This window comes from Sabethes cyaneus, chromosome 2, assembly GCF_943734655.1.
Source record: "Sabethes cyaneus chromosome 2, idSabCyanKW18_F2, whole genome shotgun sequence".
Classification (NCBI taxonomy): domain Eukaryota; kingdom Metazoa; phylum Arthropoda; class Insecta; order Diptera; family Culicidae; genus Sabethes; species Sabethes cyaneus.
The window spans coordinates 28406073-28429183 of record NC_071354.1 but is presented as its reverse complement, the minus strand read 5'-3'; the positions used below and the strand labels follow the sequence as shown (position 1 = coordinate 28429183).

Here is a 23111-nt window from a genome sequence, read left to right as displayed (position 1 = left end):
TGAACCAGGATTTGGACCTGAATTTGGATTATAATTTGAACCTGAGTTTGGCTCAAAATTCAGATGAGAATGCGGACCAGTATTGCAAAGCAAAGCCTAGGTGCTACATTCCGTTATCGAAACTTGACCTTCTGTTTTTTTTATACGACAGACTTCGCAGCCAGCTGTTAGCGTACAATTGCAGGGCCAGTTGTTACGATCCTATTCACTCTAACAGCCTCTCCCAGTCAGTCGGTCATTCGAACATATGACGACTGGCTTATCAGGCCAGCATCATACCTCGAGGTCAACTGGGGACAGTATTTCCATTAAAATGCAGACTTGAATTTGGACCGGAAATTGACCAAAGTTTGGACCAGAATTGAAATCAGAATTTTGATTAGTTTAGACCAGAGTATAAACCAGAATTTGGACTTAAAATGAAGCCAATCGGGACCTAATTTAAACCTAATTTGGACCAGAATGTAGACCTAATTTAGAGCTAATTTGAACTTAACCTAGAATTAATTTTACCTTACTTGCAACCGAATTTGGGCCAAATTTGAACCTACTTTGGGCAGAATTTGGAATTAACATTGTGCCTAATTTGTACCTAGGTTTGTCCTAATTTGGACCTAATGTTCGTGTAATTTGAACCGAATTTGAATTTAATTTGGACCTAATTTGAACCAATATATGGGCCTAATTTAAAGAAACATTTAATCTAGCATTTGAAGCAGAATTTGGAACTGAATTTGGACTAGAATCAGAATCAAAAATAAGACTAGAATGCGGACCAGTGTTTGGATCAAAATGAAAACTACAATTCGGCCCTAATCAGGATTGTATTAGAAATCGGACTAGTATTTGAACCAAAATTTGCACCGCAATTAGCTGATGAATTTGGACCAGCATATGAGACCAAAATTTGGACTAGATAAAATTCAGGCTCCAATTGTACCAAACCTTGGACCAAATGTAAACTGGAATTAGACATAAATTTAAATTGAATCAAAATTTTCACCAAATTTTTTTTTTAATTTATGCTAAAATTCGAACCAAAATTTGATCCAGAATTTGATTTTGAGTTTGGATTGGATTTTGGGCTAGAATTTGTACCGAATTCGGACCAAAATTAAGACCACAATGTGTACAAGAATTTGGATCAGAACTCAAACCAGAATTTCGACAAGAATTTGAACCAGAAATTGGATTAAAATTTGAACTAGAGTTTGAATCAGAATTTGTACTAGATTTTGTTCCAGAATTTGGAACTGAATTTGGACCACACTTCGGATCTAATTTGGATCGGAATTTTTATTAGATTTAGCGTCAGAATTATCACAAGAATTTGGTCCAGAATGCTTAACTTCAGACTACAGTTTCAATGTATGTGCATCAAAACTTGAAACAAAGCTAAACTTGAATAGTCCAAAATTTAAATTAGAATTTGGACCAGAATTTGAAACAGAATCTGGACCTAATTTGGAGCAGAATTTCGACCAAACTTTGTTCCAAAATTGGAACCAAAATTTAGATCAGAATCTGGTACAGAATTTGGACCAGAGAATTTAGATTAGAATTTGGACTAGAATTTAAACCTGATTTTAGAGCAGAATTTGGACCAAAATGCGAATCAGAATTTGAACCAATATTTGGATCAGAATTTGGAGCAGAGCTTCTACCAAAATTTGAACCAAAATTCAGATCAGAATTCGAGCCACTATTTGAAACAGAATTTAGACCGAAAATTGTATTAAAATTTTGACAGGAATTTGGATTGTAATTTGGACCAGAATTCGGACCGGAATTTGAACGAGAGTTTGAAGCAGAGTTTGTAGCATAATTTGGACCTGATTTGGTACACAATTTGTAGCAAAATTTCGACCAAAATTTGTGCCAAAATTAAGACCAGAATTTGGTCTAGAATTTGGTTTGGATTACAATATGGACCAAAATTTGAATCGGAATGCGGACCACAATTTTGGTTAAAATTTTAACTAAAATTGGAACCAAATTTGGACCACATTTGAACTTCATTGAGATTCTAAATTAGTACCAAAATTTATCCAAAATTAGGACCTATGTTAGGACCCAAATTTTGACCCAATTTGAACCAAAATTTGAAGTAACATATGGCTTATATTTAGATCATAATTGGCCCAAAATGGAACTAGAATTAGAATCTATATTTGAAGCCAAAATTGACTAAAATTTAGAGTGATATTTATAACAGAATTTGGACCAAGTTTGAGATCTAAGGTTGAACCATAATTTGAGCCTAGATTTGGACTTAGTTTAGATCCACATTTTGAAATAAAGTTGGACCGACATTGGAATCAAAATTGAAACCAAAATTTGTACTAAAATAAGTACCAAAATTTGGACACAAATCTTTAAAAAACGTAAATTGGGACATATATTTGGATCTTAATTGAGACCTTATTTTGGACCAAAATTTGGACGTAATTATAAACTATAATTGGGACCTAATTTTGAACAAATTTTACCCTGAAATCCCATACTTTAGTACAGCTAAAATATGGCCCCATATTTCGACCTCAACTGGGTCCACAGCTTGTAGCAAAATTGCACATAAATTTGAACCTAAATCTGGAAACCATTTGGGACCTCAATTTCAACCTTAAATTTGACCTAAATTTTAGCCAAATTAGGACCAAAATTAGAACTAACATTTAGAACTAAAATTTAGAACTAAAATTTAGAACTAAAATTAGATCTAAACTTCGATCTGAACCATAATTTGGATCTAAATTCGGATCTAAGTTAAAACCTAAGTTTAACCCAAAATATGAATCTAAACTTGGACGTAAATTTATATCGCAATTAAGACCAAAATTTGGACTAAAATCTATAACCATATTTGGACCTATATTTTGACCCACATTTTCCATTTCTGAATAGGTCGCTATATTTTGATCAATATTTAGATAGGCTCTAAGTTTACACTTAAATTAATTAATTTATTAAGCTATTAATTTCGACAGGAGTTTAAACCAAAAATAATACTAAAATTTACATCAAAATTTGAACTGAACAAACATTGTATCACGCTATAAATATCCCTTTTCCAGCATAAACGTTAAGAATTGTATCCACATTCGTAGCACTACGTCACACAGTTGGACCATTCTGGAAAAAGACGGTCAAAAGTCTTTTCTCGCTTTTCCTGACGTTTTCGAGCTTAGGTGTCTTCGGAGAAGCTCCTTTAAAAAGTATTCTGCATCTGTTGAAATTTTCATATTATTGAATATTAAGGGGATAAAACATTTGAAAACATTTACTTTTCATAGGTACTAGATAGTATGTTCATGTGCTGGGCAAAGTTGTATATCTTTGAATTTCATTAAACTTTGCCGAAGATACTAAGTGTCTGCATCATATGGTTTGCGAGATACAATTGACTTTCCGTCGTGACCCCCTTAAAATCAGTTTATTAAACTTTTTGTACACAAAACCTCATCTAACGGGTTTGACATGTTCTACAAACTTTTGGATGCTATCAAAATACGTAGCTTTCTGGAAGGTTTAAATATCGTATGTTGTTTTGTTTGCCGTAAAAATTGATTTGAAGTATACATTTCTCCGTTTTTCAAAGTAATTTTTTCCGTAAATAGGCACTTACTGGCAGCTAAAGTTAGCATCGCTTTAACGACAAAAAGTACATTATATCTTGTAAACCATATGATGCAGATACTTAGTATCTTCGGCAAAGTTTAATGAAGTTTAAAGATCTACAACTTTGCCGAACACATAAACATGCTATCTAGTTCCTATAAAAAGTTAATTTTTTCAAATGTGTTATCCCCTTAATATCCAATTATATGAAAATTTCAACAGATGCAGAATACTTTTTTAAAGAACTTCTCCGAAGACACCTAAGCTCAAAAACGTCAGGAAAAGCGAGAAAAGACTTTTGATCGCCTTTTTCCAAAATGGAATTTAAACCCACGTTTGGATTTGGACCAGAGTTCAATCCCGCAATTCGGGCCAGAATGTGGACCTCATTTAAACTTAATTTGTACATGATTTGAAACGGAATTCGGAAATAATTTGGACCTAATTTGGGTCGGAATACGGACCTAATTTGCAGCCAACCTGAAGCTAATTTGGAGCTAACTTGAACCTAATCTAGATATAATCCTAAACTAGATTTGTAACATATTTGAACATATTTTGGGCACATTTTGGACATAAATTGAACCTAATTCGGACATGATTGAACCAAAATTCAGACATAATTTGGATATAATTTGAACTACAATTTGGAACTAATACTGTGCCCCATTAAAACCTAATTTTGAGCAAAAGTAGGACCTGATTTTAACCAGTATGGGGATCAGAACGCGAAGCAGTATTAAGGCCAAAATTTAGACCAGAAGTTGGACCAGAATTTGAACCAGAAATTAGACCACAATTTGGATTAAAATTTGAATAGGAATTTCGACCAAAATTTGAATCACAATGTGGCCTATAATTTTGACTAATAATTGAGCTAAAGTTGTTTAAATCATAAAATTGGCCTAATACGACCAAAAATAATTTTAATCTATATTTGAAGCAAAACCTGGACCAAAATTCAAAGTTAGGTTGTAACCAAATATGGATCTGAATTTGGACCTAAATTGATACCCAGTAAGTAAAGTAAAGTTTGTTCAAAATTTGAACCAAAATATAGACCAAAATAAGTACCAAAATTTGGACAAAGATCTGTACCAAAATTTGCTCGCAAATTTAGGCATATTTTGGGCTTTAATTTGAACCAAAAACTGGGACAGGGAATTGGGACAAAAATATAAACGTAAATGTGAACATAATTAGGACCTAAATTTTGGCCGAATTTATTCTCTCCGTCGCACAGTGGGACGGCTTTATAAAAAGGCGGACATCACCTTTTGCGTAGAAACTACTAAGCTTTCTGTAATTGTGTCTTCACAAAAGTTTCTTGATTTTTGAAGTACTTTTTTGTTATACCGAAAAAATTTGCATTAACGGAGTGGGTCAATAAATAATCAATTTAACTTTTTTATTTAAAGCCAGAAATAAACAGAACCCAAGGAAAAGTTGTACAAAATGTTATTTAAGGAGTTTTTGTCGAAGAAAGAGAACTTCTCTCTCTTAAGGGAAAGAAGTTATAGTGCTACAAACTAATGTATCCCCTTAATACAAGTTTTTCTAATTTTTTCTGGTTATTTCGACTTCTACGCAGTTTTGAAGTTCCACGAAGTTTAACATACTATGATAATATACCTTTTCGCTGAAAAAAGTGCATCTCTACCTTTCTTGGTTTTCGAGCTATTCCAGCTTTTGTCTAATTTTCAATCAATTTTTAAGGGGCTTTATTTCAGAAGGGCGCAGGTTTGCGCAGCCAGTCTAAGCCAATTTACGTACTACAATATAGTGAGTTTCATTTCATATGTATGTCATGGTGGATCACGGTGGAACATTTGAGAAAACTGTAAATGAATTTACCAATTTAGCACGATTTTTTTGCTTTGAAATCGAAATGCCAAAAGTATGTCAAAAACAAAAATTCTAGGATGTGAGTGTCTCAAATAAGCACCGCAAGCCTTGCCACGTGATTATTGCTTATTTTTGGCAATATTTTTTCTATTTTCTACATTGCAGTACGTAAAGTGATTGAAACTGGCTGCGCATATCTGCGCCCTTTTGACATAAGCTGGAATAGCTCGAAAACTAAGAAAGGTAGAGCTGCACTTTTTTCATCAAAAAGGTGTATTTTCATAGTAAGTTAAACTTCGTGGAACTTCTAAACTGCGTAGAAGTCGAAATAACCAGAAAAAATTAGAAAAACTGGTATGAATCGGATACTTTTACAAGAAACTTTTGTGAAGACACAAATGCAGAAATCTTAGTAGTTTCTACGCAAAAGGTGATGTCCGCCTTTTTTTGAAGCCGTCCTACTGTGCGTCGCCTCATCTATATCTTTAAGGTGAGAGCACAATTTGCGATTCTGAAAGTCACTTAAGTGCATTGGGTGACCTAGGAGACTGTGCAAATCAAATGGGGCGAAGTGAGGGTCACTATAAGAATAGGGCCGCGTGAGTCAAGTAAGGTGAGTGAGGTTACTGTGGGAATGGGGTCGCTGTACGTAAATTTGGACCCAAATTTTCGACTTTAATTGGGTCCACAGCTACAACTTGTACCAAAATTGGACATAAAGTTGGACCTAAATCTGGACTCTATTTTGGATCTCAATTTTGACCAAAATTAAAACCAAAATTAAAACCAAAATTTAAGCTAAAATTTAGACCCAAATTGGGATCACAACTCGTTTTGAAATTTAGCCGGTTTTTATCTTTAGACCTTTTACTTTTAAGTTCATAACTTTTTAACTGCTAAACCGATTTTGACAATTTTAGTTGAAAATGAAAGGTATTCAAATAGGTGTGTTAAAAAACTACTGAGCTTGAGCTTAACTTTTTTTAGTTGCAAGAACAATACAAATGTTTATTTTTCCGTGTTTTCAAGATATGAAGACAAAGAAGATCTCCATCGTACTTAGTGAAACCGGCGACAAAACAAGATACTATAACTTCTTTTAATTTTGTTACGTTCTCCTAGTCGGGTTATTGATCTATCAAATAATAGTACAGTTTGGGATCAATCAATTTAAATCAATCAATCAATTTAAAACAAACAAATCAAATTAACAGTACTTACAAAACATGTCGAATTAGGGAGTTTTTCAGTTTTCCAGCTCTTTGTGTAAAAGCGAATAAAACGATTGCAGATTATTATACTAGTTCCATGATATAATTACCAAATACCCATTAAGAGTTTACAACTTCCGAATTAAGGGGTTCGACGTCATTGTTTATCCTTCCACGCCGTTGTTGCTAGGTATTTACAATTTTGACGGTTCGAAATGCAGCGGCCATAATTTGCCGAGTTCTTCTACTGAACTGACACGATAATTGCTATGGCATATTGCGCAATTAAATTTCGGTTTCACCTGTTTGTGTTCCATTAAACGACCCAATTTCAAGTTCTGTCCGTGCACAGTGCTGCAGTACATACACTGGCATGCTAATAGTCGTGAGTTTTCCCCTTTGCTTTCAGCTAGCGAGAACTGCGAGAAAGCATCATGACAGACAGCTCTACTAACAGCAGCGTGGGAAGCAAAAAACAAAACACTGCCACCGAAGCCGAATGGGCCCGCGTCCAACCACCGCCACCGGATTGCGTTGGCAATAGAGTAGAACAGAATAGTACATTGGTACGCTGGACCCTTGTACCGAAACATACGTTCCTACGTACCGACAGGGGGCCCTTTCATCCGCTCTAATGAAGTGGAATTTCCCCTGTCTGTCAATATCGGGGGAGGAAAATGCTCCCCAGCCAGCCACCCAGTGCACAGTGCCAGCGTTTCAGGAGGTTTTCATGTGCGGGGAAAATAGCCGTAACCAAGTAGTTAACACACTGCGGTTGAACTGTTATCGAACTGACTTTATGATTTTTCGTATTGCGGAACTTATTTTTTTGATGGGGTGTAACATTCAGGGTAACAATTTTCTGTTTTATTCCAGTCTTGTGAATTAGTCATTAAAACCAATTTTAGTCATTAAAACTGTTATAAATGTTGGATAAAACTTAAATTATTGCTAGCGTCAATAACAGAACAAATTCGAATTTTCTTTTTGCTGCTAATTTGGGTGAATTCATGGTTAGCTAATGGATGAAAAGTTTTGAAGTAAATGTTGTGGTTATTTTGACAGTTTCTATATAAACTTGTGCTAAAATCTAACAAATTTAAAGACCTCGAGAAGCATTATTCTAATGCATCCTACCGTAGCAACAGCATCGACCACACGCAAATGCAAACAAACTTTGTCATCAATCCATCCGACTTGCACACATGAAATATTTTCCGAATCTACATGCAGCTCTTCCCTCTTCGTTGATGCAAGCAACCAAGGACAGTCAGTCTGTGCTACAATTTCCGGATGCAAGTCACAACACAACACAAAAAGCAAACAAGCAACCAACCAACGGCACCAACAACATGCTATAACTGCTATTAAATTCATTCCTTAGATACTCGAACTCCGGTTTTCCATCCCCTGTTCTGCTCTGCTCTGCTCTGATGGCAAAACCAGGAGGGGGAAAACCAGGCTCGGTTTCGAAAAGCGGTGTAAAACATGCAGGAACTTTGGTCGTTAGCAGGAGTGATTTTTACAACGGCAAAGTTGAAAAACTCAAGAAGCATGGCCATTGCAATGAGCAGGAGAGAGTAATTCGTGTGCGGGAGCAGGGTCCTAACTCTTTAATTATCCTAGGCTTAGTGGGCGTTGGGGGTGGTTCTGTACAGGAGTGAGGAGATACTGTTTAGAATCATTTCCAAACGGCCACGGGGTTGGGGTGGGATTTTGTTACAACAAAACATACAAACACGTACACCGCTAATCAACGCACTCACTTTGCCCAGCTGCGAGGGTAGGGCGGCGCTGATGTTTGAGCTGTTGGCATTCTGATCGTCGGACTTGACGTAGATCTGCCAAGTCGCGTCCGAGTGGAAGCTCTTGTCGGCGGCGTAGCAGCGCCAGAGGCACTGTATCAGCATGGCTGCCGCCGGAATCTGGCGGTTGAAGTGCTTCTGGCGCTGCTTTTGTTGAACCTTGAGTGCGAAACCGGACCCGAGGATGCCCTGAAATAGAAACAATAGCAACAAAAATGTTAGAGCGCAGCTCTTTCCCGTTAAAGGATCGCCGCCATCTTCGCTTCAACTTACCGCCGGAAGTGCGAAGAATGAGATTGCAAACACACTGAAGCACGACGCCACGATTTTGCCCATCCACGTCTGGGGCACCGTGTCACCGTAGCCAATCGTTGTCACCGTGATGACACCCCACCAGAGGGCGTCCGCGTAGCTGGCGAACGGTTGCCGCCCGTCCGGGCTGGTGATATCCTTCTCGGCCAGAAACACAAAGTAGGAGCTAAATATTAGCCCCAGGAAACCGATGTACAGCGTCGTTATCAATTCCTGAAAGCACAGAATAAAAGGGGTGACAGGGCTTTCCTAACGAAAACCAAACACAGATTATCCTTCTGCTCACCTGCCGATGAATGAAGACGACGGAGCCGAGCAGCCGCCAGGTGCCGCCCTGCCGGTCCACGTGCAGCATCCGGAGGATCTGCAGAAAACGGATGCCCCGGATCGCACTGGTGGCGAACACTTGTCCATTTGAGCCAACTGACAGCACAACCATAGATGCTACTACTACGATTAAATCTGAGTGTCGGCATACCCGGGAACGAGAACGATACGGAAAGAAAAGAAATAGATAGATGAGAGTACATGACCGACCATTATTGAATAATGCAAGCGGAAGTTTTGAAAGCTTTCGAGATTTTGTTCCGTCCAAAAGCGAGGGCGGGGAAGTAAAAGTGTGTGCACAAGCGACGCGGGACGGGGTGGGGATTTTCCACATTATGCATCGCTCAGTACAACAACGCCGATCCTAGCCAGGGCAGGCCAGGATAGGACCGAGAAATAATCTTCTCTTACTTCGTCGGTTGCAAAGCGTTCGACTGAAGAGGCTGCCCATTAGAATAAAAAAACATAAACGGGATCTCACTTTGCATTATGGTAACATATCGACTACATACATACATGCATAGATATCACGGACCGGCTTGAAGTAGGGTTCGGAATGGTCTGAATTTTTCGTTTGCGGGTATTTACTGATCCATTTTGTTGAATAAACAATTAAACTGCTATTCGGATACATAAAATATGCTTAGCGTTACCCTTGTTTTGTCTTACTTTAGTTTGAAAAGAGGATAGTTTTTTATTTGAGCGGTCACTAACTGAATAAATACGGTAGTTAATGTTTCATCAGCATTGTACCCTCGATTTGTGAAATAATTGCCATATATTTAGACTTATTAATTTTCATTGGGATTATTTACAACAGGCGGAAAAAATGGTTAAAGAATAATAAAATTATAGCGTACATAGTACTAAAGTAAGGCCTTCACACTTTACTCTGTTCATGAACATAGCCCATGACTATAATTTTATCATTTTCTGCCAGCAAAACTTAACGTAGGACTATTAATGTAGAAGAGCAATTCGTCTCCTAATGCTGAAACCAGAGATATTTATGTGCGTGTTAATCTTGATTTTTATTTTTTGTTCGACTTTCCAGTCTGCTGAGGAAATCAGAAAAAAAATTTAATTCTTACCGACGTTTCGATTTTATATTTAAGCCTTTTTTAAGGATTGAATATTGTCCGTTCTTCGTCCTTTGTCGTACAATCTAAGTCATTTGAACCCTCAACAGTAAAGAAAAACGAACAATATTCAATCATTGAAAAAGGCTTAAATATAAAATCGAAACGTCGGTAAGAATTAAAAAATTGTTCCGATTTCCACAGCAGACTGGAAAGCCAAACAAAAGATATAAAATCAAGAATAAGAAGCTACCAGGCGATAGGATATATTTTATGTGCATATTTCAATATACCTCATCAATGACAAATCATGATACCCTCGATAACAATTGATTGACTTTTTAATACCTAGCATTGGCAACGTAATTTGCACAAAATGGAGTTTCTGAGGAACGAGCAAGACGTCTTCCTTTAGAAATTGGCTCCTCGGTGACCGAACAAGCCTTCCTTTTTTACAAAACTGCGCAGGCGAGAGTGAACAAAATGTAACGAGAGCCATTAACCATTAGGTGTACAAAAACTTATTTCATCTTCAATCCTACTAATTGGTAGCCCTCAAGAGGAACAATTGGTCGAAGCGCCCAGTATCGAGTCCACTCATGATCCAAGCTATGCTATCTCTTCAGTTCTCTTACTATCGCCTCCAAAAGTATGATCTCATCGTCGTCTGTTCTGCACTTAGCAACTAAAACCTTGCCGTTTTCTTCTCCAGCTATGACAACTGTCAACGGCGGGTGAAGGTGATGACGCAAAAACTTCGCTCTATTTTATGAAAATTTTTAAAATTTAATGAAAAAGAAAAACGTAAATTAAATTATAATATCATCATTAAGAAAATTACTCTAAATTTAGACCTTAATTTTCACATACATTTACCTTAAATTGGCATCTTAATTTGTACCAATATTTGTACCCGAATTTGGACCTGAAATTCTACCAAAATTAAGACCTTAGTTGGCACTTTAATTGGGACCTAAATTGTGACCTAAATTAGGATTTACATTGGGAGCTTAATTTGGACCTAAACTTTAACTTAAATTTGGATCTAAGCTCGGAGAAAAACATTTGGATGTTGAATATAAATTTGAAAGTAAACTGAAAATTTAGTTTGGACCCAAACTTTGACTTAAATGTGGACATAAATTTGGATCTAAATTGTGACTTTAAGTTGAGATCTTTTAGACCTAGAATTCAACCTAAACTTGGTCCATAATTTTTAAATTAATTATACTGAATTGTGGACCTAAGTAGTCGTCGTCTGCAGCAAAGAGCCAGAGTGACTCGTTCTGTTTCAAGCAGTTGTCTCAATTCAACTTGATCTTGGGTCAGTCGGAGCTAAGTGTAGACCTCAATTTAGACTTTAATTTTGACATACATTTCGATCCAAGGTAGGAACTTTATTTGAACCCGAACTGGGAACTCAATTGCTACATTAATTGTGGTCTGAATTAGGACCTAAATCGAAAGTTCTATTTGGACCTTAAGTTTGATTTCAGTTTGGGCCAAAATTAAGAAAAACAAATGGACCTGAGTCTGGAACCAAATTTTGACATAAATCTGGACATAAATTTGGACCTAAATTGAGACCTAAATTAAAAGTTTAGTTTGGACCCAAATATTGACTTGAATGTGGACACATATTTATACCTAAATTGAGACTGAAAAAAGCACTGGGCCTTGTTGGAGTCAAATTGAAACACAAATTTGGACCTTAATTTTGACTCAAATTTGGACCGAAATATAGACTGGAATTTGGACCGAAACTGGTACTTATATTTGAAGCTTCAGTTTGATTTCAATAATTAGGACCTTATTCGAGACTTAACTTGTGACCTCCTATTAGAACATAAAATGTGTGTATCTTAGTTGGGACCAAACTTGTTACTTAAATTGGTACCTTAGTAGGAAACCCAATTTAAACCTATTTAGATCTCAATTTTGCCTTAAATTTTGACCTTGCTTTTCACTCAAATTCTGACCTAAGTTACATTCGAAATTTGAACCTATTGTTGACTTGAATTGGGACCTAAATCTGGAACCTAAAACTGGGACATAAGTTTGAATCATCATTACGACTAAATTTTACACCGAACTTGTGATTTTGAATCCTAAATAATGTTCTTACGGACTTAAAAATCGACCTTAATTTTATCCTAAATTTGGACTTAAATTTGATCTTAAATTTGTACCATAATTAAGACCCAGCTACGAACTTAACTTGTAATCTAGGTTGAGACCCCGAATTGGATCTTAATTCGTGATATAAATTAGGACCTTAGTTTGGAGTTTATTTCGATGCCATATATTATTTTAAATTTAGGCGTAAAATTGGACTTAAATTTGGAATAAAAAAGTGCCTTTCTTGGGACCTCAATACATTGATTTAGGAGCTTAGTTTAGACTTAAACAGGGATCCAAATACGTACCTTATAGGCCAAATTCGAGACCTTAGTTTGGACATAAACAGACAATCAAATTTAGACCTAAATTTGGACCTTATTTTTTACTCAAGTTTGAAACTAAATTTTATCTTAAATATGGATTTAAATTTTAAATTTTCGTCCCTCTGTGCACCGAATGTTCTGCCTTCAGCCACCGCCTTCTCCAGCAGCTGACAAAATCAGGAAAAACTTTGATCTATTTATATAAATTCGTGAAAAAGAAAACCGTAAATTAAATTAAAGTCTTTCGATGATGAATTCGGACATAAATGTGGACCTAAATTAGAATCTAAATTGCTACCTATTGGCCCTCAATTTGGATTTGAATTCGGATCTCGATTTTTACTTCTATTTGGACTTGAATTAGTAGAGAATTGAAAATTAAACTGGGACTTTTCAGACCTAACTGTAACCTTTGACTTTCAATTATTCCCTAACTTCGATTCGAAAACTGGATTCATTTGTGACCTAAATTAGAACTTAATTAGGTAGCTTAATTCTTTCCAAAACATTGACTCAAATTTGGACCTAAAAGATGGGACTTGAATTTGAATCACAATTAGTACCTAATTAGGAACTTAACTTGTGACCTAAATTTGGACACTACATTGGGACTTCGGGATCTAAATTAGTAGGGGAGTGTCGTCGTGGTTGGGCCACGTTTTGGAACTCGCCCATAATTTTCCTTTCAAAAGGAATTTTGGCAATCTAAATACATAGTTGCGAAGGTCTAAGAATAAGGTATGTTTCCGGAAAGTTTTGAACTGATTGCTTGAAAAATAAAAAAGTTATAGGCATTTACGTGAAGACAAAAATTGTTGTCATAGTCGGGCCATGTTGTACAGGTTAGGCCATCGCAGAAAATCTAAGACATACGTATTGAAATTCTATATAGAGACATGAAAAGAATGAATTCCGTGAACCACGGCTCATATAGGTACAAATACCTTATTTTTAATTGCATTTTTGCGAAATTTTGGCGATCTTGTAAAATCAATATTGCTACAATCGCCTTTTCCGAAGTGTACAACTACAATGAAAAAAACAACAAAGATCTAGGTTTTTATCGTATTAATTTTGCTTTATTTCATCACATTTTACGTGAGTGACATTCTCTAGCGATTATTGCGCTTCTGCGCTTAAAATTATGGTGGCCCAACCATGACTACTCAAGTGGCCCGACCTTTACAAATAGCGCTTTTCTAGTATTTCACTTTGGCCTTCCCAAACACCTTACTGGAGGGATTTTTTCTATAGTCTTCGTGTGCAGCACAACACACTTCATACATTTTCAAAATTTATCTCGATAATTGCATTTCATGAATCATTTCTTGAAGAAAAGTTCATTGCGCCTGGAAAACTTTTTTTTGTAAGATTTAGTAACTGAATTCAGTACGGGTGTTTTGAATACACGATTGAAACTCACAATATTATGAAAAGTTAGCTATCACAGTAAGAAGTTTTACAATGGTTGTATCATTGATATCAAGAGTTACTAAAACTGTAAAATCGTGATGGCCCGACCATAACAGTGGCCCGACGATAACGACAATACCCTACCATTTGAACCAAAAATTCGACATCAATTTTGACCTACATTTACCCAATTGGACCGTAAAATGGAACTTTAATTGGTACCTTAAAGGGGACTGTTGCGTTATGCAACGAAAAAAGTAGGCGATTTTCCGATTTAATAACGTGTATTGTAGACTACCGTTAAAAAATTCCTAAAGAACGAAATTATAGAATTTTGTACAATAGTGTAAATGATTGTTTTGTTTTCTTGTTATTCTTATTGTTAGGTTCTGCATGTCTTTGTGTATTTAGTCTGCATTTTAACAGCGTTCATAAGAAAAACTCACGTTTAGTGTCCCTTCAGTGTTTAGTTACGCAATCTGGTGCTGTCAGTATAGTTTTCCGTGTGTTTCTAAGCGTTATTTTGCAATCAATCTCCTAGCCATACTAGTAACAAGAGCAGCAGCTTTACGCTGTGCTTGTCGACCGTACTCTAATATCTTTCACCACTGTACTACTAATTATAACCATTTTGCACCGTACTACTAATTCTAAGTTTTAGCACTGTACTGTTCGTTATATAGATTTTAAATCGTACTGTAACGATAAGTTTTAACTACTTTTAACGTGGAAAATAGCGAGAAAACTAATCTTGCAATCACTTATGAGCGCATCTCAATCTTTTTCGATTTTTTTGTTTATCTATTCCTCCACTGACATTTCAGCACGATCCCGACGCACGCCGGCGGCACGTCATGCGAACAATAGTGGCATACGCAAGGTGCGTACTATCGCTGCAGTTGGATGTATTGGTGCGACGCAACGAAAGGTTGCGACAGGGACCTAAATTTGGACCTAAACTTTGATTTAAAATAGGATAAAATTTGGACCTTAATTGGGACCAACATTGAGACCTAAATAGCGTTTAAATGGTATCCTACATTAGGGGCTTACTTTGGACCTTCACCTATATAGGTATCTAAATTAGAATCTTGTAGAGCAAAATTGAGACCTAAGTTTGGCCATAAATTGACATCCAAATTCGGACCCACAGTTGGACTTATATGTGGAGTTAACTTTGGCCTTAAATTTTACTCAAATATGGACCTAAATCTTTTCCTAAATTTAGACCTGAAATTTTACCTGAAATTGGACCTAAATTCGACTGCCCAAATTCGAAGAAAAATTCAACCATAATGAGGACCCAATTAAAGCCCTGACTTGTACTTTAATTGAGACCCCAAATTGGGACGTCTATAGCACCTAAACTTTCCCCTTTTTTATCACAGACTCTTTTTGGGTCCTAAATTCGACTAAAATTTGGACTTAAATTTTGACTTACATTTGGACCCAAGCTTAAATCTTAGTTTGGACCAGTACTAGGACCTAAATTGAGACCATTGGTGCTTAATTAGGATGTACATTGTGACCAAAATTATGATCTAAGCAAAACAATGCCTTGGGTATAAACGTTTTCGTAAGACCCTTCTTTATCGACCTTCGCAGCTGGCTGTTAGAGAATATAATATAAAATGGGAGGTCTTATTCGGGTCCAAAATTCGACGAGAATTTGACCCCAAATTGGTACCTATGACCTTAGTTAAACTGAAATTGAAACCAAAATTTTTCCATAAATTGGCACCCAAATTTGTATCTTATTTGGAACTAATTTGTGACCTAAAGTGGCACTCAAATTTGGACCTAAAGTAAAACCCAAATTGAGAGCTAAATTTGGTCTTAAATTTAGATTTGAATTGGGACCTGGATTGCGACCTGAATTGTAACCTAAATTTGGGCTAAAACTTGGATTTTTTTCTCGTTTAGGCTAAATTTTCACGTCAATTTGGACCTATCATTGAGACCTAATTTGGGTGCGAATTATATCCCAATAATTTGGACCTAAATTTTCAATTAAACTCAATTAAATTAATTTAAATTGATTTTAACTCAAATTTTGACCTAAATTTTACCTTAAATTTACACCCTCAACTTGGCCTGATTGAAAACTAAATTGGGAGAATTTGAAACCTAACTTATGACTTTGCTTGGCACCCATAATTGAAACCTGTTGGGCCTAAAATTCGACCTAAATTTAAACCTTAATTTTGATCTACATTTTAACTTAAACGTGGTTTTAGGTTTTTACCAAGATTGCGAGCTAAATAGAGACGAAAATTAAGTCGCAAATTTAAATAGAAATTGGCACCCAAATTTGGAAATAAACTGTGGCTTTTGTAAGTACTTAAATTTGGATCTGGTACCTAAATTAGGACCTAAATTTGGACGCGGACTCGGATTTTAAATTTAGACTCAAATTTTAATTTTATTTTGGACCTAAACTAAACTCAGTGTTGCGAAGCCCACCTGTGTGGTCTGATTTTCTCACAGACGGATACTCATTCTAACGAAAACGCCGGCACAAGCATTCCTTTCGGACTCTCACTCTTATTTATTCATGCACTGCGACGAGTTTTTGCGAGTGTGTATTTAGCTAACAGCCACGTTCGTCGTACTCGTTCGTCATTGCAACCCGAAGAGCTGATACCAAAAATTCGTGAAGGCTCACAGTCACGCCCGTGTGTAGAATCGAAGGCGTAAGATAAAGAAGGAAAGAAAAAGTAATGCAAAATCTGTACTGCAGTGTGCAGTGTGCCTTACAGGCAGCGAGTTATTTGCCTCGCGAGCAAACTATGTAGAAAGGCGCTACGTGGCTGTGTGTTCAATGTGTAGGTAGTTGAATGTCTGCGAATGACTGCGGCTGTTTATCGTGCGCCTGTATCGGTGGTGAAAGCGTTGGATGCTATGCTTCTCATACTCGCTCGCGTGAGAGTATGCGTCGTTTGCTTCTCGCTCGATTTACAACATTAGGCCGTATTAATAAAACAGTTTATTTTGCTTTTCCCGTTTGAATCGCATGGGAGCATTTGCTCTAACTCTTTTATTCATACGGTCTATTGCCTAAACTTGGGACAAAAATTAAAACTAAAATTGAACTCAAATTTCGACACAAATTAAGACATAAATTTGGACTTACATTTAGACCTAGAAAGCGACCTACATTGTTAGATAAATTAAGGTCCAAGTTATGAGCTTAGTTTGAACCTAATTTCGGACAGTTAGATCTATGATATATTTCGCTCGATTTCAGTCGATTTCGCGAGTCTCGCACAACCAAAATGGGCCTAAATTTGCAGCTTAAACTTGGACTTAAAGGTGGACCCAAATTTGGAACTAAATATGAACCCTAATTGGCACCTAAATTTGGCCCTCAATTTCAATCAAAATTTGGACTTTAGTTGAATTTGGTATTAAACTCGGGTTTGAATTTCGACGTGTAGACATCCTCTTTGGACAGTTCCTAGACGTTTAAAAAGTTCGTCATTTGAGCGCTGTAATAGATGAGTCCAAATTTCCCGATAATTAAAATCGACGCAAAAGGAAGTGATTGTATGATGCCAAACTAATTCTTTCACTTCTACCAAAATGACGATGTTAATTCTAACAATAAAGAAATTTTTAATAAAGAAACGTTCTACGAACCTAGTAATCGTAGCTTCAATGACCCTTCCTTACCTAATTTTCACTCTCTTCCCTCCACGCCTTGTTCCACTTTGTTTGGGTACTATAAAACCTTTGTATTCATTACTTTCTTTTACCGTTTCCCCCGTCTATTGGAAAGACTACCGTTATAAGAAATTAGTTAATGCCTGATCTCATTATAAAGGTCAAGGCAGCAATACAAGAAATTGATCTAATAATTATCATTATCTGATCTACTTAGTTGAAGCTAAATATTTAGTTTATAAGGTTACAATAGTTAATGCAGCCTCTCTTGAACAAGCAGTATTGTTGGCTGGTATCACAAGATTTTGCAATCGACATTCACGAGTTTGACTAAGTCTTCGATTAAGAGATCTAATGAGCCTCTGTCGCTGGGAATAACGCGATCATGCCGACTCAGTCCGAATACGTAGCTCACTTAGCACTTTGGTGGCTGACTACCACGCACAAGATCATCGGTCTAAATCTAAACCGAATAGTAGCACTTCCACACCGTCGGTATATCATTGATATGCGAGTAGAATAGTAAAGGACCAAGTATTGAGCCTTGTGGAACACTACGAGGGGAGTTTTTTTTTTCGTTTTTACTGTTAGATCCTTAAAAAGAGAGAATAATTGACAAAAAGTTCTCCATTATAATAGATGATTATATCCCCACTAAAACGTACAGAGATTCACAGATGGTTTTCAGCAGAAATTTTATCGAAATACAAATTTACACAGCAATTATTTGTGTAAATGAAACGAAATCGGGAAATTGAATTTCCCGCCCTTTGGCGGTGAAAAAAGCTGTCGTAGAAAGTTTGCACCCGCTCTGTTAGCAGAAAATTTTCTACAATAAACATTCGAAACACCATTTTCAGTTAGTACCTAGTGTTTGCACCAAATGCAACACTGCAAACAATACGAAAACTTGCTAGTTTGTAGACCCGCTTGGAAAGCATGAAAACGAGTGTCAGTAGATATTTGGTCCTCTACTTTGTAGCAGCTGCTTCCCGCTGCTGATGCTGCTACAGTGTTGACCGCGATAAAATAATCCATTTCCGTTGAATGTTGCGAGTGGAGGTAGAACTGTCGGTTTTAGTACCATACTTCACTTGCAGTCCTAAATTGCATTTAAATTTTACAACTACTCTCAAGTTCACACTCGGTCGAACAAGAAAATGCGGGATTAAATTGCTGCAGCCCGACGACGAGGGAAACTATGTATGTAATTTTGTAATCTGCTCGGTCGGTAGTTTCGTACTTTGGCAAACAAATGATGATTGAATGCGCTCAACATTAACGACGACCTACTACAATAAGAACTCAGAACTCAATCTGCTTATGACTTTAAGCCAATCTTTCCGACAGACAAAGACAACCACAAAGCGAAGTAGCAAATCCAATTTGAAGTACTTTGTCAGGCCACGCGTAAACACCCGCTCAAGTAGTTGTTGTTTGGCTGCGATAATGCTGCACTTTTCGCAGCATAAGTTACGACAGCACCACACCAGCAGTGCAGTGTATCTTGCGAAGAATACCGAAAGGAAAAGTTACCATGAGAAATGTTTGCATACGCTTAAAGGTTTTGGAAGTTTATCGTCTGCTTGTTGAAAGCAGGTCATAAAGTAAGTTTTATGAGCCCTTTTTGGTTGTGAGATATGTTTGCTCGTAGCCAGCAGGAAGTAAAACCCAAAGTTTAAATAATTGATTCTGATTGGTCGTCTGTTGAGTCAACAACAAGTACCTAGGCAAATTCACCAAGGATTGTTGGAAATGTTTGGTTTTCATTCGAATGTAATGGCAGCTATCATCATTCAATTGAAAATTCAATTCCTTGGTGCAATCATATCACAATCATCTGTTGATCGGTTTACGTCGTCAGCTCAGAACCAGCAGCAATAATCGTTTCGGAAGAAAGGGTGCTGAATTATTAAGCATCGATTGTTTGGTTGCGGTCCCAACGGGACGACCGACAAACAACCACGAGCGCTTCACACGGAAGGTGTGGAAATGGCATTTCAATGGCTTTGTTCGGGGTATTTTTGCATACGACCAAGCGATATTTGTTTATCGAATGCTATCTAATCTGCTTATAAATCAGTCATATTGAGTCTTGGTTCAATAAAAGTGGTTATATAATATTGTACTGTTGGAAATGGTATTCTGAAGTAGATCTGTGCGCCGCCACTCCGCGGCGCTGCCGTCGACACTTTTGTACGCGCCGCCGCCGCCTAGGTCCTTTTTCCCACGCCGCCGACGTCATTTACCCACGCCGACGATATAGCCCAACATTGACAAAAATGCGGGTCAAAATGTTGACATTCACAGCACATAGTGAACCCGTTTTGTGAATTCATTCTTATAATGTACCTTTTATTTAGATTCAATTAAACTGCCGTGTAGCTGTACCCTGAGTGTTACCATGCGTCCAACTGAGAGCGAATCGAAAACACCTTACGTAAACGAACTTCTATGACGAATGACGTTTTCTGTCAAACTTCTGTCTTGCTTTCCGGTGTTCATTTCTTTTTAAGGAGACATAAGCGACTAAAATGTTTGAAAATGTTAAATTTTTTATTTCAGATTTTGATTCTGCAGTCTTTTTTGTTAATTTTGATACTAATTTTGTAATGATCCGACCACGGGAAGTGACCGAAAAACGATCGAACACATAAGCATTCCACTGCGGCGTTAAACAACCTCGCCGGAATAAAACGCCGCTCCTGTAAATACACGATTTTCTAACTTTATGTAGGGGAGTGTCGTCGTGGTTGGGCCACGTTTTAGAATTCGCCCATAACTTTCGGGTACTTCATTTCATTTCGACGTATCTGCAAATGAGAGATTCTCTTCGTGCCTCCTCTCTTCCCCTGTTTACGGCGATACCCGAGAACTTTCGTTTCAAAAGGAATTTTGGAAATCTAAATACATTGTTGCAAAGGTCTAAGAATAAGGTATATTTCCGGAAAGTTTTGAACTGATTGCTTGAAAAACAAAAAAAGTTATAGGCATTTACGTGAAGACAAAAAATGTTGTCATAGTCGGACCATGTTGTACAGGTTGGGCCACCGCAGAAAATCTTAGACATACGTATTGAAATTCTATATAGAGACATGAAAAGAATGAATTCCGTGAACTACGGCTCATACAGGTACAAATACTCTATTTTTAATTGCATTTTTGCATCTTGTAAAATCAATATTGCGACAATCGCCTTTTTCGAAGTGTACAACTACAATGAAAAAACTACAAAAATCTAGGTTTTATCGTATTAATTTTGCTTTATTTCATCACATTTTACGTGACTGACATTTTCTAGCGATTTTTGCGCTACTGCGCTTAAAATTATGGTGGCCCAACCATGACTAGTCAAGTGGCCCGACCTTTACAAATAGCGCTTTTCTAGTATTTCACCTTAGCCTTCCCAAACACCTTACTGGAGGGGATTTTTCTATTGTCTACGTGTGCAGCACAACACACTTCATACATTTTCAAAATTTATCTCGCTAATCGCATTTCATGAATCATTTCTTGAAGAAAACTTCATTGCACCTGGAAAACTTTTTTTGTAAGATTTAGTCACTGGATTCAGTACGGGTGTTTTGAATACACGATTGAAACTCACAATATTGTGAAAAGTTAGCTATCACAGTACGAAGTTTTACAATGGTTGTATCATAGATATCATGAGTTATTAAAACTGTAAAATCGTGATGGCCCGACCATAACAGTGGCCCGTCGATAACGACAATACCCTACTTTTTTCTCAGAAAGTACACAACGTATTGAAACAATTTTTTTTGGTTTTATGGTAGATGCTTGGCAAAGACTTTTTTAACTTTTGAACTTTGTAAACTAAACATAGCTTGAGAAAAAAGAAAAAGAAGGAAAAACTACAAGGTATACAGCCCTAAGGGTTGTACAAAAGAGTGACGTAGGACTATATCAGATCATCAGATCAAAGACTAATGTAAACTGCGTTTTTGGCATATGTATGTTTATAAGAATCTGTGAGTACCATTGTTTAAGTGAATGTTTAAAAGAGAAGAGCGAAATATTCAGATTCAATTCTTCATTTAATGCAATGGTGGCTTTGAAAATACTTGGACGGGGGCTCATAAGTACAATGCCTGCAACCTTTGAGACATCCCAAGTAACAATTTGGGTTTTATTACACTCTTATGATGGCATTTAAGACCAAAATTGGACTTGAAAGCCACCATGAGAGTACAATAAAACTTACATTGTTGCTTGGGATAGCAATTTCTTTTAAAAATCACTTGTGTGCATCATAAAGGTTGAAACGGTAATGAATTATCCCCCTACCACAGGGGTGAGGGGTCTCAAAGCATCATAAAATAAATAAATTCATGCCTCCAAAAAACCCCACACGTTAAATTTGGTGCCATTTGCTTGATTAGTTCTCGAGTTAAGAAGAAATTTGTATTTCATTTGTATGGGATCTCCTCTTCTTAAAGAAAGCAAAGCTTCTAATCCACCATAGAACCCCCCCCCCCTGTTAAAAGACGGATGGGCCTCATTATACCATAGAAAAAATCATGCCTTCTAAAACCCCCACAGGCCAAATTTGGTTTCATTTGCTTGATTAGTTCTAGAGTTATGAGGAAATTTGTATTTCATTTGTATGGGAGTCCCCCTTCTTAAAAGAAGAAGGGGTCTCAGTACACCATAGAAAAACATCTCACCTCCAAAAACCCTCACAATCCAATTTTGGTTTTTTGCTCGAATTGTTCTCGAGTTATGAGGAAATTTGATTATTATTTGTATGGGTGCCCCCCCCCCCTCTAACGAGGGGACGGGTCTTAATTTACCATAGAAATAATTGTTGCCTTCTGAAACCCCTACATTCTAAATTTGATTAGTTCTCAAGTTTTGAGGAAATTTGTGATTCATTTGTATAGGAGCCCCCCCTCTTGCGCCCCCCCTTAAAATTGCTCTCTTTCTCGCCTAAAAAATTTCTGGTCATTTTATCGATCCAACGACATATAAATTGTTAAGTTTTGTTCAGTAGTTTAGTAGTTATTAGCATTTGAAATCTTTCATTCAAACGTTACACTTCTATTTTCGTTTTCACAAAGTGCTACCCAGTCCCAGTATAGTAAACAAAGACGTAGTCCTACGTCAAAAAATGGCTGAAAAATAAAAATTTATCTTCTTTTTCCTTAGACCAACCTAGTGGTTTTGTCTTGACCTTGAAATGAGGTCAGGCATCAATATTTTTTGAAGCGCTAGTTCTTTTCCAATTGACGAAGGAACGGTAGAAGAAAGTAATGAAATTTTTTAGAGTGAGGAGAAAGAGCGGAAAGGTGAGATATAGAAGCGGGGGTTATTAGGGGCCATCCAGATACCACGTGGACAGAAAAATACCAATTTTCAACCCCCCCGCCCCCC

At 36.9% G+C, this 23111-nt stretch overlaps 1 protein-coding gene across 1 annotated transcript in view; it reads right to left on the bottom strand.

Moving 5' to 3' along the window:
• LOC128733908 (potassium voltage-gated channel subfamily KQT member 1-like) overlaps positions 1 to 23111 on the bottom strand; it is a 126390-nt gene that overhangs the window by 40012 nt on the left and 63267 nt on the right. Inside the window, exons 3-5 of the mRNA XM_053827774.1 lie at positions 9078 to 9253; positions 8753 to 9004; positions 8420 to 8668 (exon numbers count right to left, since the gene is read on the bottom strand). Coding sequence (XP_053683749.1) covers positions 8420 to 8668; positions 8753 to 9004; positions 9078 to 9253 — 677 coding nt within the window. The remainder of the gene's footprint in view (positions 1 to 8419; positions 8669 to 8752; positions 9005 to 9077; positions 9254 to 23111) is intronic.